General features: G+C 45.1%; 1 protein-coding gene and 1 non-coding gene across 10 annotated transcripts in view; both read right to left on the reverse strand.

Moving 5' to 3' along the window:
* CLYBL (citramalyl-CoA lyase) overlaps window positions 1-18,972 on the reverse strand; it is a 242,216-nt gene that overhangs the window by 110,074 nt on the left and 113,170 nt on the right. For all 9 annotated transcript variants that reach the window (XR_009866184.1, XR_009866183.1, XM_062193982.1 and 6 more), the window contains exon 2: window positions 138-324. Coding sequence is in view for 7 of the 9 variants with exons in the window: in XM_062193982.1 (XP_062049966.1) it covers window positions 138-324 (187 nt within the window). In the remaining 2 variants the exon portion in view is untranslated. The remainder of the gene's footprint in view (window positions 1-137; window positions 325-18,972) is intronic.
* Window positions 2,624-2,726, reverse strand: LOC133762637 (U6 spliceosomal RNA). The gene has a single exon (XR_009866309.1). It is a non-coding gene; the product is annotated as a U6 spliceosomal RNA (small nuclear RNA).

Consider the following 18,972-nt stretch of genomic DNA (forward strand, 5'->3'; position numbering starts at 1 on the left):
GACATAAAGACTGCATCAAAAAATTTTGTTATCAGCAAAAGATGAGTAGGGTAGAGTCTTTCCCAGCTGTGAGCGAGCCAAGAGATCCCCATTTCAGTCCATTCCTCCCACCCCCACCGTCAGCTCACGCCCAGTACCTTTTTGTTGACAGCCACGCCGTCCTCACAGTCGAGCACCGCACAGTCCACCTTCAGGGACGGGATCTTCTGTATCTTCTTCTCATCGTTCCCAGGTACATACAGCACTGCCCGCCGTGGAACGTACTTGTGCCCGGCCGAGGAGCTGTACCACAGCCTGGAGACGCCCGCTGTGGGAGACGGTTTTCTGCAGGAGAACAAACTGGGGTTGGTCCAGAACAGAACCTCTGTACCTACAGATTTGTGAAGAAGCTTTTAATTTTAGGCAAAACCAGAACAGAGTGCTTGGATAATCTTTTTCAGTTATGGAAGAACACAATCGCACACTGAAAAACTAGGAAACATTAATAGAGACAATCAGCCCAGGAAGTATCATTTTGGCTGAGACTTCAAAAAAATAGATAGAACCATTCATTGGTGTAATTTTCTGAGAGGAGAGTGAAGCTAACTCTAAACGCTGTCCAGGTAGCATCCTGGAGAACAAGGCAAGAAACAGATACACAAATAGAACCGAACAATGGTGCGATTTACAATTACACGTCAGCTAAAGAGAAAACAAAGCAAGCCATGCCGTGACAGATGAGGTGGTCAGACTGCCAGTTAAGGAAGAGTTTAAGCCCTGGCACCCTCATGTTTTACTCCCCTGAGAAACAGCACGATCCTTTTAAAAAAGAACATTAGCTGGGGACTGGCACTGTGGCACAGCAGATGAAGCCACTGCTTAATATCAACCTAACACCAGTATCCCATATCGGGGCACCTGTTCGAGTCCCAGCAGCTCTGCTTCTGATCCAGCCTTCTGCTAATGTGCTTGGGGAAGGCAGCAGCAGATGACCCAAGTTCCTGGACTCTGCCACCCATGTGGGAGACCTGGATGGAGTTCCTGGCTCCCAGCTTCAGCCTGGCCCTGCCCTGCTATTGTCCTTTGGGGAGTGAACCAGCAGATGGAAGATCTCTCCCTCTCTCTCTTATCCCCCTTTCAAATAAATAAATCTTTTTAAAAATGTTATCTGTACTCTTCATGACATCAATAGTCACCCTAAATTAATACCATCAAATATTTTGCATGTTTTTTAATAGAAAACTTTTATTTAATAAATATAAATTTCAAAAGTACAACTTTTGGATTATAGTGGTTCTCCCCCCCATAACCACCCTCCCACCCGCAAACCATCCCATCTCCTACTCCTTCTCCCATCCCATTCTTCATTAAGATTCATTTTTAATTATCTTTATATACAGAAGATCAACTCTACACTAAGTTAAGATTTCAATAGTTTGCACCCACACAAACACACAAAATATAAAGTACTGTTTGAAGACAAGTTTTACTAGTCTTACTAGTTTTCCTGTTAATTCTCATAGTACAACACATTAAGGACAAAGGTCCTACATGGGGAGCAAGTGCACAGTGACTCCTGTTGTTGATTTAACAATTAACACTCTTATTTATGACGTCAGTAATCACCCGAGGCTCTTGTCATAAGCTTTTGCATGGTTTTAACATCTCACTGTGATTAGTGTACCTTTTCACTTACTTAAAAAAAAACACTACTTTTTGGGGGAGCCTAGTAAGTTTTGTGGGACTCCTGCCACTCCTCACAGCCAATGCTGATGAACTCAAATTTGAGACTGAGTTCTATTTTTCCACAACATAAAACATTTTCTATTTTTCCACAACATTGTACTATGTGAGGTATGGTGATATACAGATGGATTTCAGAAATGCACATCTTACAAAACATTTTATTTAATGTAAAATCTATTATAGCCAGCTACTTCAAGAAAGCCTGAAATTTGTGTGATTATTTTTCATTGACAGATACTACAAGAAACATAAACCATAGACCCATGTCCCTCATGACCAGTCCAGTGATGCAAAATTCCTCACAGAATATTTGCAAACTGAATTCAGCAGCATATTCAAACGATTAAACACAATGACCAAGTAGGACTTGTTCCTGGAATATAAGGCCAGTTCTGCACATGGAAACGGATCAGTGTAATACAACCCAGTAGCAGAACAAAGGAGAGGAACGCCCAAACATCTCAACTAGTGCAGAAACTTGACAGAATTCCACACTTTTTCAGTGATAAAGCACTCAATAAACTACCTCAACACGATAAAGCCATATATGAAAAACCTACAGCAAACATTACCATCATAGAGAGACACTGAAATCTTTTCCTCTCAGATTGCTAACAAGACAAGGACACCTACTTTCACTACTTCCATTTGACACTGAGCTAGAATTCCAGCCACTGCAATTAGGTAAGAAAAATAAGCAGAAGGCGTTCAAGCTGGCAAGGGAGGAACAGCACTATCTCTGCTCACAGATGCTGTGATCTGATAGCTGGAAATCCTAAAGATTCTTCCAAAAACACTCCCGTACCTGTTAGAATTAATAAATGGTGTCAGCAAAGTAGGAGATACACAATCAACATAAACCTGCTGCATATCTAAATACTAACAAAGACAATCTAGAAAGAAAATTATAAAAATAATTTCCATGTCATCCTTGCAGAGGGACCACGCTAATTTTCTCTGTGTTGTTCTAATTTTAGTATATGTGCTGCCAAAGCGAGTGCAAAAAATAATTCCATGTACAAAAGGATCAAAAAATAGAAAACTCAGGAATCAATTCAACCAGGCAAAAGACTTATGTAATACTAAAAACAACAGCTTGCTGAAAGAAACTAAAGAACACAAAGATAAGTGGAAGTCTATCCCATTTTGAAGAATTGAGAGACTTCATGCTGTTAAGATGCCAGTATCACCCAGTATGGGCTGCACCTTCAGTGCCAGTTCCCAACAACATCCCAGTGATTTTTTATTTTTATTCTTGAAAAACAGAAAAATCCACCCAAAATTCTTATGGAATCTCAACAGACACTAAACAGTCAAAATAATCTTGAGCATGAAGAACAAAAAGGGAAGATGCATACTTCCTGATTTAAAAATGGACTATGACACTCTAGGGATCAGTGTGTTTCTGGCATACAGACCAACACAAGAGAGCCCAGAAACGACCCTTCACATACTCTGTCAAATGACTTTTTAAAAAGGTTTATTTTTAAAAATTCAGCTTTTGTTTTTTTTAATTACAGAATGACAGGGAAAGGAGAGAAGGATGAGGAGGGAGAGGGAGAGAAAGAGAAAAAGAAAAAGAGAGAGAGAGAGATCAATCTTCCATTTATTGGTTCATTCCCCAAATGCCTGCAACAGCCAGGTATGGGCTAGGCCAGAGTCAGAGGCCAAGAACGCCATCCTGGCCTCCTGCATGAGTGGCAGGGACACAAGCACTTGGGCCACCTTCCACTGCCTTCCCAGGTATGTTAGTAGGAAGCTGGATTAGAAATGGAACAATTGGGGTCAGCACTGCGGCGTAGTGGGTAATGCTGCCGCCTGCAGTGACGACTTCCCATATGGGTGCTGGTTCGAGTCCCGGCTGCTCCATTTCCAATCCAGCTCACTGCATGGACTGGGTAAGCAGTAGAAGATGGTCCAAGTCCTTGGGTCTCTGCACCCGTGTGGCAAGGCCTGGAGGAAGCTCCTGGCTTTAGATCGGCTCAGCTCTGGCCATTGAGGCCAACTGGGGAGTGAACCAGGAGATGGAAGAGCTCTCTCATTCTCTCTGCCTCTCCTTCTCTCTCTGTGTAACTCTTTCAAATAAAGAAAGAAATCTAAAAGAGAGAGAGAGAGAGAGAAAGAAAGAAATGGAGCAACCAGGACTCCAACCAGCTCTTTGATATGGTATACTGGTGTTGCAGGTGGTAGCTTAAACAATTGCACCAAAATGCTAGGCTCTACCAAAAATCTTTTGACAAGAGTGCCAAGACTATTCAAGGATGAAAGCTCATTTTTTTTCAATGGTGCTGGGAAAACTGGATATAAACATATTAACGAAAGAAGTTGGATGCTTACCTAACACCATATACAAAATGTAGACCAAAGAACTAAGTACAAAAACTAAAACTTGGGGCCAGCGCTGTGGTGCAGTGGGTTAAGCCTCTGCCTTTGGCACTAGCACCCCATATGTGCACTGGTTCAAGTCTCAGCTGCTCCACTTCCAATACAGTTCTCTGCTATGGCCTGGGAAAGCAAGGGAAGATGGCCCAAGTGCTTGGGCCCTTGCACCTGAGTGGGAGACCTGGAAGAGGCTCCTGGATCCTGGCTTCAGATCGGCCCAGCTCCGGCCATCTGGGGAGTGAACCAGCAGATGGAAGACCTCTCTCTCTGTCTCTACCTCTGCCTATCTATAACTCTTCCCCTCAAATAAATAAAAATATATATACATATATAAAACTAAACTTATAAAACTCTCAGGGGCTGTCGCTGTGGCGTAACAGGTAAAGCTGCCACCTGCAGTGCTAGCGTCCCATATGGATGCCTGTTTTAGTCCCGGCTGCTCCACTTGCAATCCTCCTCTTGGCTATGGCCTAGGAAAGCAGTGGAAGGCCTAAGTGCTTGGCCCCTGTACCCAAGCGGGAGACCTGGAAGAAGCTCCTGGCTTCAGATCAGCCCAGTTCCCACTGTTGGAGCCATTTGGGGAGTGACCCAGCAGATCAAAGATTTTCTCTCTCTCTTTCTCTCTCTCTCTCTCTGTAGTTCTTTCAAATAAATAAATAAATCTTTTAAAAAATTCTTGGAAAAACCATAAGGTAAGAGTGTCCTATGGGATGTAGCAATGGTTTCTTGGATATGACACGAAAGGCATAGATCACAAAAGAAAAAATAAATGGGATTTAATTTAAAAAATGAATTTATGCATCAGAAGACACTATCAACAGAATTTAAAACACAACCCAAAGAATGGGAGAAAATATTCACCAGTCTACATCTGATGAGGGATTAATAGCCGGAATATATAGAGAGCTCCTAAAATTCAACAAAAAGAAAACAGACAACTTGATTCAAAAATGGGCAAAGAAGTTGAGTAAACATTTCTTCAGAGCAGACACACAAATGGTCCATAAACCCACAAAATGGTGTTTGACATCACCAGTCATTTCAGAAGCACAAATCAAAACTAATGCAAGGCACCACCTCATATCCACTAAGTTGGATGCAATAATATTAAGTTTAAAAAGAACTTGAATGAGTTTGGAGAAAACTATGCTAAGTCAAACAGCCTGCACAGAAAGATAAGTAGTTCATATTCTCACTCATATGTGGAATCTAAAAAGTGGAATTCATAGGAACAGAGTAGAAAGGTCACAGAGCTGGAGCTGGGATGCAGTGGGCTGGGCTTTCACTTGGAATGCCAGCATCCACTATCAGAATGCTGGCTCAAGTCCCTGCTTGGCACTACTGATCCAGCTGCCTGTTGATATACCTGGGAGGCAGTAGATGATGGCCCAAGTACTTGGTCCCTATCCCATATGTGGGAGGCCTGGATGGAGTTCCAGGCTCCTGGAGGCTTCAGCCTGGCCCAGCCCCAGCCCCAGCTGTTGCATGCATTTGAGAAGTGAACTGGCAGATGGAAGAGCTCTCTGTTTCTGTCTCTATCATTCTGACTTTATAATAATAATAATAATAGCAGAAGGGTGATTATTAGAGATTGGAGGGGAGAAGACATAGTAGAAGACATGGGGAAATGCTGGTCAAAGAGTACAAAGTGCAGTTTCAAAATGAGGACCTAATGTATAGCATGGTGACTATAGTTGATAATAATGTATTATAAACTTAAAGTTGTCCAAGAGAGATTTGAAATATTCTTGGCACACACATTTTCATTTTACTTGAAAGAAATACAGCACACACACACACACACAGAAAGAGATCTTCCATCTATCTGTTCTCTCCAAATGCTCCAAACAGCAGTGGCCAGAGGTGGGCCAGGTCAAAGCCAGAAGCTCAGAACTCCAACCAGTTTCACAGGTGAGTGGCAGGACCCAGCTATGTGAACTGTTGTTTGTTGCCTCACAGTGACTGCATCAGCAGGATGCTGGCTGAGATGTGGAGAACATGGGACTCAAACCAGGCACTCCAGTATGGGATGAAACTATGTCAGACACGGCAATGGGGCCGCTGTTGTGGCACAGCAGGTTAAATCGATGCCTATAGCACTGGTGTCCCATATGGGCGCCTGTTGGAGTCTCAGCTACTATACTTCTGATCCAGCTCTCTCCTAATAGCCTGGGAAAAGCAGCAGCAGATGACCCAAGTGCTTGGGCCCCTGCACCCACATGGGAGACCCAGAAGAAGCTCCTGGCTCCTGGCTTAGGCCTGGCCCAGTGCTGGTAGTTGTGGTCACATGAGGAGTGAACCAGAGGATAGAAGATCTCTTTCTCACTCTCTCCTTCTATCTATAACCCCCTCTCTCTATAACTCTGCCTTTCAAATAAATAAATAAATCTTTACCAAAAAATTCAATTTTCCCACAAACTTCTTGAAGTACCATTGTATATAATTATTTATCAATTATGTCTCAATAAAGCTGAAATTTTATAGATATTCCATATTTAATGAAGATAGTCATAATTATTACCTTTTTTGTTTTTTGAAAGGCAGAGATACAGAGAGGAGGGAGGGAGGGAGGAGAGGGGGAGGGGAGGGAGGGAGGGAGGGAGGGAAATGGAGATCTTCCATCCACTGGTTCACTCCCCAAATGACCACAACATGCAAGGCTGGGCCAGGAGCCAGGAGCTTCCTTCAGGTCTCTCACATAGGTGGCAGGGACCCAAGCATGTGAGCCATCTTCGACCGCCTTCCCAGGTACATTAGCAGGGAGGTAAATTAGAAGTGGAGTGGCTGGGACTTGAACCAGCACTCTAATGTGAGATGTTTGTGTCTTAGGTGGTGGCTTAACCTTGAAAACTGCATTATATAGAACATTGTCTCAATTCTTTAAGAAACACACACACACACACACTCACTCAAAATCGAAGGAAAACATCACAATGTCACTGGGAATGCCTCTATACTACAGGACTCGGGATTAAGACACTTCTGCTCCTGTAGACCTTTTTTCTATTTTTCTCTTTACTGGAAAGAACATTACTCCTTTTTTTTCTTTAAAATTGGCTGAAAACCAACCAGTGAAAGCATTTCAAAGGACTCAAGAGGCAGCATAAAACAGTAGAAAGCATTCGGCTGAACTATATGAAACTGCTGATTTTTTACCTACAAAATGGTAATGGTATATAGTGAAATTCAGTGTTTTGACTGGCAGTGAGAAGAGAGGAGAGAAGCAAAAGGCAATTTCTTCCTCAGAGAGAAGCAACACAACACCTGCCTCACACAGGTGAAACGGACCCCCCATGCAGGCAAAGGTTCACACTGAAGACTAAGCAAGGTGCGGGAGCAGACATGTGGTACAGCAGACAGTGCTCAGGACGCTGCAGCCCATACCGGAGTGCCTGGGTTTGAGTCCCGGCTCTGCTGCTCACTCAGTTTCTTGCTAACATGCACACTGGGAGGCAGCAGGTGATGGCTCAAATACTTGAGCCTCTCCCACCGACATGGGAGACCTAGATTGAGTTCCTGGCTTTTGGTTTCAGCCTGGCCCAGCCATGGCTGTTGTAGGTATTTGGGGAGTGAACCAGCAGATGGAAGATCTCTGTCTCTCTGCCCATCAAATAAAGGTAAATGTTTAGGAAAGGAGCATGTAGCTATAGGTACTTCTGTTACCTGTTGCCTGTCACCCATGTGTGTTGGTCAGTATAGTCCAGCACTAGGAATTCAGAGTCTGGTTTCCTCAACTAGATTAGCAGCTGTCAGTGGCAACTACAGCAGGAGGTCACCTTCACTCCCTGCTCAGCCCATCCAGGAATCTTTCACGCAATCCCTGACACATCTCTTCCTTTCCCTGTCCATTCCTGCCTTCCCATGGCATATTACACTCTAGTTCAGGACATCACTATCTTTTCCCTTACATGACTCTGAAGCCTCTTTGCAGTCTCATTGCCCTTACTTCATTTGTTCATTCATTCATTCATTCCATGAGCACTTAGTAAGCACCCAGTGGGTGAACCACATGGCCTCCACCAGTGCACCTGATAATACCCTTGTGCAAATTAGCAAAGGCCGGAGAAGAGCGGTGGACAGAGGGAGCCCTGCTCCTGCTACAGCATGATCTGTAGCTTTGGGGCTGGGCTGCAGGGCACTGGTCACCGTGCCCATGGCAGATCCTGCACAATTATATGCAGTGGCTGGCCTCAAGCTGCCCTGTGATAAGCACAGTGGGGAGGCAGCACCACAGAAAAAAATGGCATGAGGCCCAGGGAGAACGACCTGTGAAATGGGGTCAGGCAGGTGCAAAGCTGGCACATAGAAGGCTTGAGGGGAAGGGAAGATCAAAGGCTGCACAACTGGAACAATGGAAAGAAGAAAGGTGCAAGGCTATGGGGCCACATGCTGCCGCAGACTCGCAGACTCGGGGCGGGAGGGGCCGTCACTGGGCAGGTGGCAGGAGTCACAGTTCCCCAGGAGAAGGAGGGGGGGGTTTCCCAGAGTCTCCCTCCTCCCTTCCTGCTGGTAAGCCCTCTTTCCCCCAGCCCCGGCTGTTCCTAAATTTGTTCTGTACTTGAGCTGTGTTCACTGACTATTGCTTACAAATAAGATTGCAGTCGGTGACAGGATCAAACTTATTTTGTCTTACATACTTGGAGTTAGGGCCTCTTGATAGTCAACATGCAAATGTATTCAAACAATATGTAAAGCAGGGACTTAAGATGAGATGAAAAAAATCTGTTAGCCTTATGGTGAGTTCTGTCTACAAAGGGACCTTTTTTTAGATACCATATCCCAGAGGGGGGCCCTCCTGGCCTCCTTTCTGTCCTGTCCCTTTCCTCCTCCTCCTGATGCCATTAATTAAACATTTCTTTAATTCGAGGCATAGCTAGTCCCTAGCACGACAGGGATTCTCAACCTGGGATTTGTGAGAACAATCACCTGGGGAGCTTTAAAAAATTGTCAATTTCTGGGCTGTACCCTACCATGTGCAATTAAACGAACTGTACTGGGAGCAGAGCCCAGGCGCCAGCATTTATTAAAGCTCTCTAGATCCTTGTTATTTGAAAGCAACTGGTTGCTGCTGCCCATCTCTCCTAGGACAGTCTGTTCTCATGGGGAAGCTTGTTAGAAAAGCAGATCTGGGGCTGGCCTTGGGGTGCAGCAGGTTAAGCCACCATCTGCAGTACCAGCATCCCGTATCAGAGTGCTGGTTCAAATCCAGGCCGCTCTGCTTGCAGGCTGGGGCTTTAACCCCAAGAGCCACAGCGCCAGCCCGGATCACATGGTTTCTATTCTTGAGTTTTTAATGTGCTGTATCTCATTTATTGATCTGTGTATGTTGAAACATCCCTGCACACCAGGGAAAAACCCCATGTGGTCCAGGAGAATGATCATTCTGATGCATTGTTGGATTTGATTAGCTAGTATTTTGTTGAGGATTTCTGAATCTGTCTTCATCAATGACATTGGTCTATAGTTCTCTTTGTTGTATCTTTTCCTGGTTTTGAAATTTGATTCTAGTGTCATAGAAAAAAATGTGAGAGGATTCCCTCCCTCTGAATTGTTCTGAAGAGTATGAGAAGATCTGGAATAGTTCTTTAAAAGGTTGGTAGAATTCAGCAGTGAATTCACTTGGCTTTTATTTGTTGGGAGGTCTTTATTATTGATTCAATCTCTGTCTAGGTTATGGGTCTATTAAGATTTTCTGTCTTTATGACTCAATTTTGGTAGGTTGTATGTGTTCAGAAATCTATCCATTTCTTCCAGATTTTCCAATTCGTTTTTTTAAAAGATTTATTTATTTATTCGAAAGTCAGAGTTACACAGAGAGAGGAGAGGCAGAGAGAGAGAGAGAGGGCTCTTCCATCCGCTGGTTCACTCCTTAATACACCGCGACAGCCAGAGCTGCGACGATCCAAAGCCAGGAGCCAGGAGCCTCCTCTGGGTCTTCCTATATGGGTTCAGGGGCCCAAGGACTTGAGCCATCTTATATTGCTTTCCCAGGCCATAGCAGAGAGCTGGATCAGAAGTGGAGGAGCCAGGACTCAAACCAGCGCACATACGGGATGCCAGCACTGTAGGCAGTAGCTTAACCTGCTACACCACATTGCTGGCCCCTAGATTTTCCAATTTGTTGGCATATAGCTATTTGTAGTAATTCCTGATGATTCTTTTTATTTCAGTGGTTTTCATTGTTATATCTCCTTTATCTTCTATGATTTTATTGATTTGGGTATTCTCCCTCTTTTTTTTTGGGGGGGGGGAAGGGGTTTAACCAATGCTGTATCAATTTTGCTTAATTTAAAAAAAAATCACCTCTTCAGGGCCATTGTTGTGGCAAAGTAGGTAAAGCCTGCAGTGCCAGCATCCCATATGGGTGCTGGTTTGAGTCCTAGATGCTCTACTTCCAATCCAGCTCCCTGTTAATCTGCCTGGTAAAGCAGTGGAAGATGGACCAAATACTTGGGCCCCTGCATCCACATGAGAGACCCAGAAGAAGCTCCTGGCTCCTGGCTTTGGCCTGGCTCAGTCCTGGCTGTTATTGCCATTTGGGGTTTAAGCCAGCAGATGGAATATATATATATATATATATATATATATATATATATATATATATCCTCTTTCTCCCTCTTTGTGTGGGTCTCTCCTTCTCTCTCTGTAACTCTTCCTTTCAAATGAATAAATAAATCTTAAAAAATATATGATTATCTCAATAGATGCAGAGAAAGCGTTTGATAAAATACAACCTCCTTTCATGATGAAAACTTCAAGCAAATTGGGCACAGAAGGAACATTCCTCAAGATAATCAAGGCAATATATGACAAACCCATAGCCAGCATCTTCCTGAATGGGGAAAACATAGAAGCATTCCCACAAAGATCTGGAACCAGATAAGGATGTCAATTTTCAACATTGCTATTCAGTATAATCCTGGAAGTTTTATCCAGAGCCATTAGGCAAGAAAAAGAAATCAAAGGGATACAAATTACAAAGAAGCAAGTCAACTTATTGCTGTTTACAGATATAGATTTTATTTTTGGGTAACCAAAAGACTTCACAAAGAGACTATGGGAAGAGAGTTTGGCAAAGTTGAGGATATAATATCAACACACAAAAATTAATACCCCCTCTATATATATAGACAATGCCACAGCAAAGAAAGAACTTACAAGATCAGCCCCATTCACAATAGCTACAGGAAAAAAACCTTAAATACACTGGAATAAATGTAACCAAGATGTGAAAGATCTCTACAATGAAATTACAAAACATTAAAGAAGGAAATAGAAGACACCAAAAAATAGAAAAACATTCTATGTTTGTGAATTGGAGAATTATTTTCATCAAAATGTCCATACTATCAAAAGCAATTTACACATTCAATGCAATCCCAATCAAAATACCAACTACATTCTTCTCAGATCTAGGAAAAAAGATGCTAAAAATCATATGGAACATACAGAGCAACAGATCCTGAATAGCAATTTTATACAACAAAAACAAAGCTGGAGGTATCACAATGCCAGATTCCATGGCATACTAAAGGGAAGTATAATCAAAACAGCCAGGTACTGTTTTATATAAAAATAAACATGTAGACCAATGGAACAGAATAGAAACCCCAGAAATTAATCCACGCATCTATAACCAACTAATCTTTGGAAAACAAGCTGAAATCAATCCTTGGAGAAAGGTAGTTTCTTCAACAAATGGTGCTGGGAAAATTAGATCTACATAGTCAGAAAAATGAACCAAGGCCCCTACCTTACACCTTGTACAAAAATCAACTCAAAATGGATCAAGGATCTGCATCTATGACCTAATGCTATCAAATTATTAGAGGAACACATCAGGGAAACTCTGCAAGACACTGCCATAGGCAAACACTTCTTGGAAAAGACCTCAGAAGCACAGGTAATAAAAGACAAAAAATAGATAAATGGAATTACATCAAACTAAGAATCTTCTGCACTACGAAGGAAATATTCAACAAAATGAAGAGGGAACCAACAGAATAGGAGAAAATATTTGCAAACTATGCAACTGATAAAAGATTAGTAGTCAGGATCTATAAAGAGCTCAAGAAACTCCACAACGACAAAACAAATAATCCAGTTAAGAAGTGGGCAAAGGACATGAACAGGCAATTTTCAAAGTATGAAATACAAATGGTCAACAGATACAGAAAAAAATGCTCAGGTTCACCAGCCATCAGGGAAATGCAAATAAAAAACATTATAATGTATCACCTCACCCCAGTTAGATTGGCTATCATCCAAAAATCAACAAATAAATGCTGGTGAAGATGTAGGGAAAAGCTACCCTAATCCACTGCTTGTGGGAATGTAAACTAGTACAACCATTATAGCACAGAGTATGGAGATTCCTCAGAGATCTGAAAATAGATCTACAATATGACCTTGCTATCCCATTCCTGGGAATTTACCCTGCACCGGCCCCACATCCTCCACCTTTTTAAAAACTATTTGTCTTCAGTGCAATGTGACATTCCAAGGGGAGAAAGATTCTGCTTTCCCCTTGACTTAGTGCCTTCTCACAACCCAGGAGCTCAGGTAACAGAGTAGTTGCATCAGCTAACTGCTCCAACTGGAGTCCGCCACCTAACCTTACCAACTGTGTGTTTTCTACAGTCACATTTCCTTTAGCTGGAGCCAATCTGACTCAAAGTTATACCTTTCATGAAACCCACATGATTATATCAATAGATGCAGAGAATAAATCTGAAAAAATCTCTTAGAATAAAAGCTCTCTAAAAAGTAGGCTTGAAGGGAACTGCTGCTGACTTGAAGGCGGTACCCACAGGCTCCCAAGTTAGCCAGTACCCGACCAGCCTCTCATCTGCTGAAAAGCCATCAAACCTCCAGAAGGAGCCCAGCTCAGGCTGGCGTGCTCCGGGAGCCCTCAACGACAACGAGAAGAGCCTTCCTGGGTTCACTCTCACATGTGCTAGGCCCACTCACTACTGGCCTAGTACCCAACATGTTTTTGTTTGAGGGAAATGCTTAGAGTATAGCAGCTGTATTTTTTTTTAGAAAGAGCAATTGTATTCTTCAGAACATCTGACAGGCTTTTCCAAATGTGTTGGTGACCTGGGGAAGGGAGAATCTATCGGGATGCGCTTGGCAGGCACTGGCATGAGATACTGCTTCCAACCTCAGATCTCACTCCGGCAACAGGGACAGACTCCAGGAGGAGAACACAGAGAACAGGAAGTCCCTGCAAGACGCAAGACATGACTGCTGGGACTGCTTCAGGCGGCACTGGGAGGGGCTGGCGTCCCCGAGGCAGTGGGGAAAATATAGCCACGTAGAGGTGATGTGTGGGGGTGTGGACAAGTCCCTGCAGGCCCTCCTAGGGGACCATGCTGCCCCCTCTCCAGGAAGCGTGAACCACAGCAACCAGAGAGTCATCTTGTATATGCCTCCACAATTTCCAGTACACTTTTTAAACTCTAGTTTATTCTCAAGCATAAGAATATAGGGGCTGGCATTGTGGTACTGCAGATTGAGCCACCGTTTGTAACCCCACATCCTATATAGGAGCACTGATTTCAGTCCTGGCACCTCCACTTCTGATCCAGCTCCCTGCCGATGCACCTGGGAAAGGAGCAGAGGATGGCCCAAGTGCTTGGGCCCCTGCCACTCACATGGGAGACCCTGACAGAGTTCTTGGCTCCTGGCTTTGGACTGGTTCAGACCTGGCCATTTGCGAGTAGATGGAAGAGCTCTGCCTGCCTCCCCCTCTGTTACTCTGCATTTCAAATAAATAAATAAATAAATAAACTCTTTTTTTTGGGGGGGAGACATTACTTAAATAAAACAGATCAGTAAATTTTCATTTTGGATACCACACATAAATTCTATGGTCCTATAAGCGCCTTTAAAGAGATTTTGACTCTAAGAGCTAAGAAAGGTTGAAAACAAAAACATCTTGCAGAGAAGTCTGCCCACATCCACAATGGAGTCTCCTTTAGGGCTGTCTGTATCCTCTGAGGGAGCTGAACTGTGCAGTCGAAGTCCCTGCCTCGGCTACATGGTAGGAAAGAGTGCTGTGTTGTTCGGCCCACGGGCCCAACCTCACCTAGAAATTCTGGCGGCTACAGAAAAATCTGCAGCACTGAGTGAGGATCAGGGCCCGTTCGCCCATCCCTGCCTGCCTGTCACGCGGCAGCAAAATTCACCTGCCAGTTTCAACCATGCTGATGACTATTAATAACTAGGTACTTACACCAGCATCAGTAATAATTGCAGCCTACTTATGTTCTCACTTTGCTAAGCTCCCAAGTTCCCCGCGAGATTCCTTCCCCGTGCTACAGTTACTATGGCGACAGTGCACAGAGAAGCAGGGAGCTTTCCAAGGACACGCGTGCAAAAGACCAGCTCTGGTCCTCCCACTGGCAGCACGGGCTGTCTGTGAGATCGGCGAGTGTTGCAGAGACAAACAGGTGCATGCTGGCCTCAGGAAAACCAAGATGATGTTTTCAGGGCAAACTTTCTCAAGAGGCAATTACCAAGCACTCTGTCGTGTGGGTAAATAAATAAATAAAGTGGTCTTGTGTCCAAAGCAACCACACATGGGCCAGCAGCTTGTGGTCTAGCCTCTTCACCACTGTGGGGCTCTGCTTATGGAGCAGGGCTACAGGCAAGGGCCCTCCCTCCTGGCCTCCCCTTGCTGGACATTAGGTAAAGGACAGAACAGGCAGGGGTCGAGGCAAAGCCCAATCGTTAATCTTGTCCCCTGTGTAAAGTGCGCGCCACATGGGTTCAGGGCAGAGCACTGCTTCCTGGAACCATCCTGACAGCGAGGGGCAAAGCGAGCCCCTCCCAGTGACCCCAGCAGCATCAATGAGAAAGCAAACACCTGCAAGCAAAGTTAAAAGCTCTCCACTCTGTCTGGTGAGGTAAGTCAGCCAGAGAGGAAAGGTAGTGCGGGATTCCCATTTACATGCATGTCCCCGGAAGGGTGGGATTCGCTGTGACAGCAAGTGGCAGGGCCACCGCCGGGAGCCGGGAAGGAACCCTGTGTGATGGGGACAGGGTCTCGGTTTTGCGAGATGAGAGTGTTCTAGAGGTGGCGGGTGGTGACAGCTGCACAATCATGAGTGTGCTCTCAGTAGCCACAGCACAAACCTAAAAATGGCTTGCTAGCAAATCTTATGTATATTTTCTCATTAAAAAAAAATCACCGAATTTGTTTGCCTCATCACGTCCATGCACGATTTCACAACCAACAATGCATTGATCGGATCCAAGACCGATGGTGCAATCAGCAAGTATCAAATCCACCTCAGGCCCTTGCTGAGTGATGGCTGTGCATGAGAAGCTGTTGGTCCAACAGCACCTCTCGTGGCTGCAGAAGCCTCGTTGTCCAGGGGAGGCCCGCGGCTGGGGAGAGGGGCCAGTGCCCACCCAACTTTGGGGACCACAAACGGACCTCAAATTAGAGGGCAGCTTCTGCACGAAACCAAGGCCCACGCCTCCTGACGGTGTGGGTTATACCCCTCTTTAGCAAACATGGTTGCAGCAGCTTTTAGAGCGCCTTCCGGCCCCGGGCACCTCCTAGGGCCACAAGGCCACCTCTCCAGGAGGAAGATGAAGGCAGGACCTCAGAGCTGCAGAAGGCAGGCAGGGCAGGGAGAGGGCACCTGGGACCAGATGAGGGGAGCGCAAGAGAAAGGACCAGGAGGGACAGGAGAGGGAGAGGGAGGGCATGGGGGCAGGGACAGGAGGGGAGAGGAGGTTAGGGTTAGGGTGAGGGGGCCAAGAGTGGCTTTGTGTTCTCTGCCAAGCCCCTGCTTTGTGTTGAAGAGGGGACCACAATGGACGCGCGCCTGCGAGTGGGCACTTGCCCTAATCCCTTGCTCCACTTTTGGCGAGAGGAGGAGGAGCAGAGGTTTTCTCTGAAGGGACAACTGGAGGGACTTTTCTCCCCCTGGGTGACACCGAGGTCAAGAGGGAAACCCGCACCCCTTCACTGAGCACACTGAGTAACAATGCGATTAGCATCCCTGCTCGCTCCAGGCTGCTCCCAGCCGGGCTCCCAGAGACACAAAGGAGTCAAAGGCTGTTGTGGTTAATAGTTAACCGGAGGTGTCGCCCAGCCTGCTCAGCACTGGCCCGCAGAGACCAGAGAGCGAGCCCAGCGTCCCAACAGCCTGACCAGCATCTCAAGGGGAGTGGGTGACAAACCCTACCGCCAGCCCAAAGGACACAGCAGCTTCCCTGCCCTCTGCCCTCTGCCATCTCGGAGCCTGAAATTCTGCATTCTGCATTAACAAGAAAGCAGCAGCTTGTTCTACTGCCTCCCCACGGTGGATATTCAGAGCAAACCTGCGGCGTGAGGCTGCTCCGTACTGGCATTCCTAGGATCTGATTCTAAAGCTGCCTGCCGAAAAGGCAGAATTTAGGGGCTCACGTATTGAGCCGGCCGCGGAGAGTACACCAGACACACCCACTGAACTGTGCACCGAGAAAGTCTGCAAGTGCTCCGTGATTCTGTACCCAAAACCCCACATATTTAAAGTTGAGCTGATAATTTCCTGGCCTGTTCAGAGCTTGAGCGGTCACGGAGCAAATGTGAATAGAAAGTCGGATTTCTCCGTAACTTTTTCTTAAAGGTCACGCTAGGAGACTGTCACCCTGACAGACGTAACCATGGATGCTTCACAGAGAGTTTCAAAAGCTCAAAGGCTGCTCAACGTGTCAAATTAATTCATCTCCCCCGTGCCTGTGTTCTTTGATATGAAAGTAATCACGGGAGAATTATTTCTTCCTCCAGAAAATGGTTCTGCAATTTCGAAAGAATAGTTCCACCCACTTTTTTTTTTTTTGGTAACTGACATGAAAATGATCTGTGTTAATGGAATCTCTGTTTTCTTCCTTGATTCTCAAAAATTCCTTTCAACTGTCAATCTCGGTGAAATGAGGCCAAAATGTGACACAGCTTAGAATTTTGATATTTTGTTCGTCACACTCAGTCCCTTGATTATTCTGATTTGTAGGTTTTAGAAGGGTTTAATATTGATCTCTCTCTAGCACTGAATAATTTTTAGGAAAAAACACAAGTCTAATTGCCAGGCCCATACCACACACACGAAAGCTGTGAACCCAAGCTGTGATCACGAACCACGTTGTGTGTGGCTTTGATTGGGTGGGACCCACAATGCGACTAAGATTGTTTTTTCCTTCTTAATTATTCAGAGCTAAGTGTGATGAAAATTAAAACTAAACATATGGATGTGATCAGGAGGCTTTTTCTACTGCTTTTTTTTCTAAAGTACATTTAATATGCTCTAAGTACCAATTCCTTTAAGTAGCTATTTAAATAAGGCAATACATCCCAGAACTTTCTCGAATTTTAAGGGAGCTGAAGATTTTTTTCTTGATTTGGCACCTTACTTAGCGGTGCATCAGCTCAAAGTGAGTAACAGCTTCTTTGCACTTTATCTTTAATTCTCTCTAAAATCCACTGTTACCGAATATGTTACCTAAGTTTTCAGTATAATGAACTGCTCAAAGTCACAAAGTAATACTTTCCTTGTAAATATAAAGGGATTAAAACTTAAAATTAAGAGGTGAAGTCTTGGGACTGGCGCTGTGGCGCAGCGGGTTAAAGCCCCAGCCTGCAGCGCCGGCATCCCATGGGTGCCAGTTCGAGTCCTGGCTGCTCCTCTTCCAGTCCAGCTCTCTGCTATGGCCTGGGAAAGCAGCAGAAGATGGCCCAAGTCCTTGGGCCCCTGCACCTGCGTGGGAGACCTGGTAGAAGCTCCTGGCTCCGGATCAGCTCGGCTCTGGCTGTTGCAGTCATTTGGAGAATGAACCAGCAGAATGGAAGATCTCTCTCTCTCTCTGGCTCTACTTCTCTCTAACTCCTGTTTCAAAAAAATAAAATAGTTCTTAAAAAAAAAAAAAAGAGGTGAAGTCTTTCCCCAAGCTGTATGTCTATAAAAATCTAGGTTACCGTTTATTTGTGACTTAACTTGTGCTTTTCTGTGACAGTGACAGGTAACATAGAACGGGTCATCCAGTGGCCTACATCACCAGGTCTTCCAGAATGTAGTGCCTGATTCTGAAAGTGAATTCAATCTCAAATTCTCTCCAGACCAACCCTGATGTTCATCCGTCCTCCTTCATAACCTGCTAATGATATGCTAAGAGGTGGGTGACAAGGACAGACCCCTTGAGGTTGAAAAGTTGTGACAGGTTTTCATGGCACCAGATGGACAATCTCCAAATGGTCCCTGCGCTGGCTCTGGTGGCAGAGATGCAGGCAGAGGAATGGAAGCCCTGCTACAACCCCAGAGGCCTGGCGCGTCCACTATGAACAGACCTCACTTGGATTTCAACTGCCACGAGCCTGGCACATTTCCTGGCAGCTCCTCGCGGCTGCCCGAGTTCCAGTCTTCCATTGCTTGGAGTCTCTTTCTTCCCCTGGGTACCTCCCAAGTCTCTCGCTGCCTTGTTATTGCCACATAGTTGTACACATCGCTAGGGAAACTGAACAGTCCTTACTCCTTTGGGCCACTTGGTTAGGTGTCCTCCATGTGTGCCAGTCCTAGAGGGCTTAGCTCCTGTCTGGCTGGCGCTGACAGATCCAAACCTGAACCCTTCAGCCATGAGAACCTCAGGTCCCAGGTAGTTTATGTCCACTTGGTCACCCTTGCCAGGTCTCTGTGACTGTGACGCAAGCTCCCAACGCCAGAGTACCTAACAGGACGTTCCTCTCCAACCAAGGTGTAGATTTCACGACTGACTTCTTAAAAAACAAACCACACCAGGATACTTGGAAGTGATGCTCCCTGACAGGAGCAAAGGAGGCAAAACCCAAGAATTTAGGATAGGCTGATTGCCAGCAAT

Source organism: Lepus europaeus, chromosome 6 (genome assembly GCF_033115175.1).
Source record: "Lepus europaeus isolate LE1 chromosome 6, mLepTim1.pri, whole genome shotgun sequence".
NCBI classification, from domain to species: domain Eukaryota; kingdom Metazoa; phylum Chordata; class Mammalia; order Lagomorpha; family Leporidae; genus Lepus; species Lepus europaeus.